The 8,176-nt window shown below is 55.9% G+C and overlaps 1 protein-coding gene and 1 non-coding gene across 2 annotated transcripts in view; both read left to right on the forward strand.

Annotated features, from left to right (window-relative positions):
* Psmb3 (proteasome 20S subunit beta 3) overlaps positions 1-4,497 on the forward strand; it is a 6,370-nt gene extending 1,873 nt beyond the window's left edge. The window contains exons 3-6 of the mRNA XM_010620071.3: positions 1,141-1,248; positions 3,091-3,268; positions 3,765-3,859; positions 4,399-4,497. Coding sequence (XP_010618373.1) covers positions 1,141-1,248; positions 3,091-3,268; positions 3,765-3,859; positions 4,399-4,447 — 430 coding nt within the window. The 3' untranslated portion in view covers positions 4,448-4,497. The remainder of the gene's footprint in view (positions 1-1,140; positions 1,249-3,090; positions 3,269-3,764; positions 3,860-4,398) is intronic.
* LOC117285911 lies at positions 2,622-2,701 on the forward strand. The gene has a single exon (XR_004517042.1). It is a non-coding gene; the product is annotated as a small nucleolar RNA U2-19 (small nucleolar RNA).
* Positions 4,498-8,176: the final 3,679 nt, after the last annotated feature.

An 8,176-nucleotide genomic window follows, 5' to 3' on the forward strand; every position in this document is an offset into this window, starting at 1 on the left:
AAAAAAAAAAAAAAAAAAAAAAAAAGAAGAAGAAGAAGAAGAAGAAGACGGAAAGAAAATATTCAGGGAAAAATAACTTTCGTAGCAATGGGATTATGGGCATGTGCCACCATGCATGGCCAGTGACTTAGATTTTGACATTAATTTTGTTTTGTTTTGGTACTGGGGATCAAACTCGGGTCCTTGCACTTGCAAGGCAGGTGGCAGCACCACTTGAGCTAAATCCCCGGCCCCGATTTTGATACTAATTTTGAGGGGACAAGGGAAGCTGAATCAAAACGTCTTGCTGGGGGTGAGCGGCTTGAAGTTTCATCTCAGGGCTGGAGGAGCAAAGTATGTAGGGTGGGAAGATAAGTCATGGCTTCAGAGTTGGTCCTTGTTTGTTTGTTTGTTTGTTTGGTGCCAGGGATTGAACTTGGATCCTTGTGATTGCAAGGCAGGCCACAGAAGTGCTGAGCTAAATCCCCGGCCCTGGTCCTTATTTTTAACAGTGGAGGAGAAAGAGAAGTCAGAAGAGAGAAAGAGTAGGGTAGGATCTTAAGGGGGACTATATGGTCACAGGAGGCTGATGGCCACAGGAGCATCAGTTCCTTCAGTTCATAAAAGACTGAGCCTGGCACCGTGGTGCACACCTGTAAACCCAGTACTCTGGGAGGCTGAGGCAGGAGGATTTCAAACTCAAGCCCAAACCGGTCAGTTTAACTTTAGTGAGACCCTGCCTCAAAAAAAAAAAGGACTGAGGATGTAACACAGTATGAAGGGGTTGTCAATCCCCAGCACTGCAATAAACAAAAGGCTGAGAGTCCACTGATGGGTAGAAGTGTGTCAGGAAATACTCTCTCATTTCCTGTAAAGCTCCGGGTGTCAGGAGCAGAACTTCTGGAGAGGGAAACTAGCTCATCCTCTCTCCTGTCCTGCCAGAGTTGGGAACACTAGCCTCTGTTCCCGAGTGCCCTACCTTTTTTTAGGGGTCTTTGCTTAAATCCCATTTCCTGCGGGCAGCAAGCATTCAGTTCTTGGGGCCTCAGTTTCCTCACCTGGAAGAGGATGCTGAGTCATCGCTAAGGCTCTGCTTTGTCTTGGGAGCCCTTGCTGTGGCCCGGCGGGCATGACGTAGGGTGACTCCTTTCCTCTCCACAGTGCGCAGCGCCTCAAGTTCCGGCTGAACCTATACGAGCTGAAGGAGGGGCGGCAGATCAAGCCCTACACCCTCATGAGCATGGTGGCTAACCTGCTGTATGAGAGGCGGTGAGTGGGGTGCAGCCCAGGACGGGGAACAGCATGGGGGTGCGGGAGGCTCTCTGCAGTAAGCTGGCTTATTTCAGGAAAAGGCAAGGGTCACCACAGTAGAGGTGCACACCTGTCATCCGGGCTGCTCAGGAGGCTGAGGCAGGAGGATCGCAAATTCAAGCCTAGTCTGGGCAACTTAACAATTTAGAGAGACACTGTCTCAAAATAGAATAAAAAGGGCTGGGGGTGTAGCTCAGTGATGGAGGGCTTGCCTAGGATGCAGAAGACCCTGGGCTCATCTGTAGAACCTCAAAAAACAATAGAAACCAAGAAGGCAGGGAATGCAAATAGCAGATGAAGCTGCTTCTTGTCCCAGCAAGGAGTGTTCGGGGTCCCTGGCCAGGACCTGCCCTCAAAGCACCCCATCTCTGCCGGAAGTGGCATGGGATTTTGGAGGAGGTTAGGCTTTATCAGGACAATTCAGATCCTTACAAACCTTCCTGGCAAAATGGCTGGCTGGCCAGGGTATGAATTTAAGCTTTTTCTTTTTCACCTTTAAGTTTGAAATAATTTTAGATTTCATAGAAAGGTTATATGCCAGGCATGGTGGTGCATGCCTATGATCCTACCATTCAGGAGGCTGAGGCAGGAGGATCACGGCAAGTTCAACACCGGCCTGGGGAACATAGCAAAATCCCTGTCTCAAAAAACAAACAAACAAACAAACAAAAATAAAAAACTATATATATATTATTCTTTAGCTTTCAAAATTGAAAGTTTCCTGTTTGCATGCATACCTGTGCTAATTTGTTTATTTTCTTTTTTCCTTTTGGCCATACTGGAGATTAAACCCAGGGCTTTCATACACATCCCCAGCCCTTTTCTTAATTTTTTTTATCAGAAATGGGCTTGCTAAGTTGCCCAGGTGGGATTCGAACTTTAATCCTCCTCCCAGCTTCCCAGAGTGCTGGGGTTACAGGTGTGTGCCACCGTGCCCAGCTTAAACTGCTTTTTATAAAGCTAATACTGAAGATTTTGCCCTTAGAACTACAGGCTGGAAGACATGGGAAATGCCTGCCCTTACTGCTTGTAAGCCACTAGTTACCAAATACTTTATGCATAAAGACCCCTGAAACAGATCACTCAGCACTCAGTGTCTAGAACAAGTTTCCAGCAAGCTGCCGTCTCCTCTTTGCAGACCATCAGATTAACTCAGTCCACTAAAAATCCTTCCTTGCCTTGCCTGTTGGGAGGCTCAGAACCAGACTTCAGTGTGAATGTCTTGCAGTCTCTTAAGAGTTTTGTTTGTCAGTCAGTGTTTTTCCTACAAACAGCCCCAGACACTTCCTGAAAGAGTAGAGGTTTCTGTGAGATCTGCTCTTACCGAAGTGGATTAAGGGTGAAAATAGCCAAATCCAAGAACCAGGCGACCTTCCAGTCTCCCTGATGCGTGGTCTCTGTAGTTCTGAGAAGCAAATCTGCGCAATAAAACAGCAAGGACTGTCTGGTGTGTGTGTCTGTCTGTCTGTCTGTAAGGCTAATCATCTCTGAGCAATGATGAGAAAAGATTTTACCATCGTCCTTTGTAACTATAAAGCTTTCTGTACTTGCCCTGAGGTCAGAATTGAAAAAAGAAAATAAAGGAGCAGAGGTATAAATGTAGGAACAGAAGTGAACAGTGGTGGGACTTCTTCAGACTAGGAAAGAGGAGAAGAAAGCAGAATTTCCAATAAGAGAGGAGGCTGGGGAGCAAGGCGAGAGGTGCCCGCTCCCAGAGGCCCAGGGCGAACGGCTGGCTGCACAGAGCGGCAGGGTGGCCCGGGCAGCCCTGACCGTGCTTGCTCTGCCCTGACGCCACAGGTTCGGTCCCTACTACACGGAGCCGGTGATCGCTGGGCTGGACCCCAAGACCTTCAAGCCCTTCATCTGCTCCCTGGACCTCATCGGCTGCCCCATGGTGACTGACGACTTTGTGGTCAGTGGCACCTGCTCGGAGCAGATGTATGGCATGTGCGAGTCCCTCTGGGAGCCCCACATGGTGAGCAGCTGGCGTGGGAGAACGCGGGTCCCTGCGGCCTCCACGGGCTCTTGGGGCCCTGCAGCAGGAGGTCTGGGTTCGAAGCCCGGTTAACGTGGGGCTGAGTTATTTGAGTCACTGTGCCCCGTGCCCGAGACGAAGTGGGGAGAAGGTCCTGGGGGGGACAGCGTGCTGGGAGCAGGGGAAGGAGAGGGCCTGGGGCCAGGGCGGAGCCGAGCAAAGGCAGGGGAAGGCCAGGCAAGCTGGTGACCCAGGAGGCAAAGAGGCAGGGCGTCGGATGCCAGGAGGCCGGGACGCAGGCTGGGTCGGGACTTCAGGGGACCTTGAAGTCCGCACCCCCACGGTCGCGCTGCTGGCTCGCAGGGAGATGCCATGCCAGGACCCTTCACATGGTGCCGTTCCTTCCAAGAATTCCCCGAGGCTGGGGACCCGGTGCCCCAAAAGGAGGGGTGGGTGGGGCCCGAGCAGGGCTCTGCAAGGCGCTGCTGTGTTGCAGGACCCGGAGCACCTGTTCGAAACCATCTCCCAAGCCATGCTGAACGCCGTGGACCGCGACGCTGTGTCGGGCATGGGTGTCGTCGTGCACGTCATGTGAGTGGGCCGCTGGGACGGGCCAGGCAGAGGCGCGGTGGCCAGAGCCCGCGCCTCCTCCCCTGGTGTCCCCAGTGTCCGGGGCCCCGCTGACTCCTAGCTCGCTGCGCCGCACTCTGGGCACCGTTTGCTACCGGAGCCGACTGAGCAGGTGTCCTGCCGGCTGCATCCCGGGTCAGAGACGGCACCCGGCCCGTTCCTCACGACCCCTGCTAGCTTACCATAAAGAGCACAGCTGACCACCCGGTTCCTGTATGTCCCTGGGGTCACGCACGCACGCACGCACCCTAAGCTGGCCACGGAGCCCATCCTGGCGCTCCCCAGGCAGCCGCTCTGCCACCGAGCCAGCTGTTCCCAGGCCTGGGCGCGCTTCCCTTCTCTCGTCCAGCCCTGAGCCGTCTTCCGGGAGAAGCTCCCCTTCCCCTAGGTGGCCACCCTAGGGCAGCATGGCACCCTCAGAGGGCGAGGTGCCCAGGGCTGTGGAGCTTGGCCGGGTCACAGTTAGCTACTCCACGTTTGTGATTTTTCTCCCTCTGCAGTGAGAAGGACAAGATCACCACCAGGACCCTCAAGGCCCGGATGGACTAGCCCTGTTCTAGAACCTTTTTTTTTTTTTTCTTTCCTTTTTTTAAAATAAAGTAGCCTTTATTTCATTCCTGCCTTGTCGTCTTGGGTGCTTTCCCACCGTTCTCTGCCCCGCCTGGGCAGTTACAAACACCTAGAGCTTCACTCAGCTCTGTTTCCTTTTTCTCGCTGCAGGAGGTTGCACCCCGGGCTTCGCGCATGTGCTCTCCCAGGAGGGCTGTCTTCTCGAGCTGGCCTCTGCGCTGTGGGAGTGACAGACGCCGGCGCTGTGCCCTCGGGCATTAAATCCTGCAGAGCCCATAGAGACGAAGGGCCGTTAAACAGCTCCTCAAGGCCACGTTAGTCAGGGGTGCCAGGATGCCAGCTGTGTTCCCCCAGTGCCGAAGCCCGACCTCCCCACACTCGCCAGAACACCAAGACTTGGGTTGCTGTTTCAGGCAGAGAGGCGGCCCGGTGCCACAGTCCCATCGAGACAGGGCTTTTCCCTCAGTGGGCCCTGCTGGCAACCTCAGGAGACACCCCAGCGAAGAGGTGGGCTCTTGGTACAGTGCTCCCAAGTATGAGCCTCTTCAGAAGTGCCTAGGGTGCGTATTTCAGCACATGCTTTGTTTTGGTTTTTTGCGGCCCTGAGGATTGGACACATTGGGCCTCTTGCACAGGGGCAAATACTCTGTCATTAGAGCCACATCCCAGGCTAGGCTCCTGTGACCCTCTTGCCTCAGCCTCTGGAGTGCTAGACTGGGTGTGTACACTGTGCCCATCCGTTTTTGTGTGTGGTCCTGAGCTACCTCCCCAGCCCTTTATTTAGAGGCAGGGTCTTTCTTACTAAGTTGCTCACCCTGGGCTTGCACTTGCCATCCTCCTGCCTCGGCCTCCTGAGTGCCGGGGTTACAGGCGTGTGCCAGATCTGGGTGAGACTAGGGTGCTGTGATTCTGCCGGGCCAGCATGGCACACAGCAGCAGAGGTTCAGCTGGAATCTTCTGAAGAGTGGGAGGCAGAGGCCCCACCCAGCTGGGTGCTGGTTCCAGGCTGTGTCCTGAGGCTGCTGCGCTCTCAGCCCGCTCCCTGCATCTGACCATGGGAGTCAGTGCCCGCTTCCTCTTCCACACACAGACCACCCATCCACTGACTGCCAAGCGACGCTGGCCAAAACCTGCCAAAAGACCACACGGCGGTGTACACAAAGCTTTTACAGTTTATTTTCCCTCGGGATGGAGAGGCATCTTAACACGCATGCAGTTTAAAACAGGAACGGGCTCGGACTGTTTAGAGCAGACATTAGACAAGCACAGGGGGCTGAAAATTCCTCTTTAAAAAATGGAACTTGCAGTGGAGACACGTGTGGTGGGTGGCAGCTTCTGCCCCCAGAGCGCGACCGGGAACTTTGTTCGTGATGATCAGACCCCGTGCTTGGGCTGCTGAGCAGCACGGGCTCCCGAGGCTGCAGCAGGACAAGGCCACTTCTAGAAGCTTCCTCCCCAGCCGCCCCCAGGCGTCTCAGCATATCCTGTGAGCCGGCCGACTGTCCGTTCCCGTGGGGAACCCTGTGCGGCACATCTGGAGGACGGCCGGGCCACGTCAGCCCCGTGCAGGTGGCTGGCAGATGGGGCTGCTGCCTTTGAGGCCCCCTTCGTACACTGCTGCCATGAGGCGAGGTCTCAAGATGAGGGAGCCCCGAGTCGGGGGCTAGAGCTGAGGATCCCCTTGGCCCCAACACTTGAGCAGCTCGAATGCTGGGGGTGGTGAAACCTGTCTTCTGAACCACTAAGACAACTGGGGTGGGACAGGCTACCGAGAAAGGCCTGGGTCTTTGGTCACCTCCCTTGGGCAGGCGTGGCCAGCTGAGAGCGCAAGGTCTCTGGCCCTGGGCGCTGCCAAGGCCCGCGTGGGCCTGGGGCACAGGGAAGGGTGGAGAAAAGAGCAAGGAGGAGCTGCCTGTGGTGGGAACGCAAGCGCCACTCATGGTGCCGGCCACAGACCAGTAACCCTGAGCTAGATGAGGACAGCGCTGCCCCCAGAACTGCTGGCCGCCTGGCTGCCTGGGCCCCACCCCAGGGCGCAGGAAAGGAGCTGGCATGGGGATGCAGAGACCAGTGGTTTATTAGTGGAACATGGGCCAGGCTGTCAGCCAGAGGTCTGCAGGGGGTTGGGGGACAAGTTTCCAAGCTATGAACTTTCCAGAAGGACAGGGACGAGGACGGGAAAAACTGACCAGATGCTCCCTGTCGGTGGCAAAGTGAAGGTACAGAGTGGAACCTGCCCTTACGCCTGCCGAGGCCTCAGCCCTTGGCCGCGCACTTGTCCCTGCACCTCTGTTCCAGAGTCCGAAGCATTCTAGGATGACCAGGAAGGGAGCCAGAAAGGCAGGGACCAGTTGTCTTTCAGACCGCAAGCCAAACAGAACGTCTTTATCATCAAAACAGAGAGAGAGAAAACACTCATGTAAATCAAGATAAATAGCTTTGAAACATCTGGATGCCAAGAGGGAATCAGAGGGCCAGACCCAAGGTTTTGAAGATAGCACAAAGAATGACCTTTAAAAAAAACCCACCAAACCCACAGCTCAAATGTCTCGACCCAATCAACAATACTGTCAGAAAAACAAAAAGAGCATTTGAAACAGAATGCCACCTCTCAAAATGTAAACAATATACAAAAAAAAAAAAAATGTCCACAAAAACTCCATGTTACACACGTCAGATGCCTGGCAGTCACGTAACTGGCAGGATGCGCGACACCCGGGACACAGTGTGGCAACGTGACTGGGCCGAGGCAGCGGGGCCTGTCGGGGAGCAGATCAACTTCACTCTTGATTACGAGGTGGGGAAATCGAGTCCAAACGTCATTCCTACGTGATTCCTTTCCTAAGTCCAACTCCTCTCCACAGCCGAGGGCTTCCAAGTGCTTCCAGTGGTCACTCGGAGCCGCCTCTGTCCTTCCTGGAGCCTGGGCAGTGGTCTGGGGAGGGGACTCCCCTAATCCTGCAGTCCAGCAAGGTCCTGGCCACCTGCGGGCCCCACAGCTCCTGCCGCAGGCAGAGCTGGCCGGCTGGGGCGTCTCCCTTCCGTGCTCCCCGAGCCGACTCCACCCTCCAGGTCAGCCCTCTTGCCAGTCCCGGGTTCCGGCGTGGGGCTGGGGAGATGTCACCTCTCCTTCTGAGTGGACTGGCTGCTCCGATGGCAGCAGGACAGCGGGCCCTTTCTGAGGGCAGGGGCTGTGAGGCTGCTCTTCCCTCCCAGGAAGCCACGGTCTGGGGTTAGGGGCTGGGCGAGGTCGGGTCACACCCTCCGGCCTCTCAGAAGCGAGCCCGGGCTTGGCCACCACATCCAAGGCGAGGACTCTGACGCTGTAACCGTCCAGGTGAGAAAGCTGGGACCTGGCAGCCTGGGGCCTGGCGAGGGGTCTGCAAAGAGCACCTGGCGCTCGGAGCTCCTGCCTGGTGACGGCCAGCCATGGGGGCGGGCACCGGGCCAAGAGGAAGGGAAGGAGGTGTGAACAAAACCTCACTCGACAGTCAGTTTCTGGGGTTCGCCACGGGGACAGCATTTAGACACCGGGCCCCCTCGGCCAAAGGGGCCTTACAGTCCTCTAGAGCTCGACGGCAAGCACAGCCCAGCGAGCCCGAGCGGACCTGCTCCCCCCAGAGCTCCCTGCCCCTGGAGATGGCGGAGGAGTAAAGCGGAGCATTTCACCTGGACTCAGCGGGGAGGTGAAACGGCCCGCGGCACTCC

The sequence above is a fragment of the Fukomys damarensis genome, unplaced genomic scaffold, assembly GCF_012274545.1.
Source record: "Fukomys damarensis isolate Sample0158 unplaced genomic scaffold, DMR_v1.0_HiC HiC_scaffold_13, whole genome shotgun sequence".
NCBI classification, from domain to species: Eukaryota; Metazoa; Chordata; class Mammalia; order Rodentia; family Bathyergidae; genus Fukomys; species Fukomys damarensis.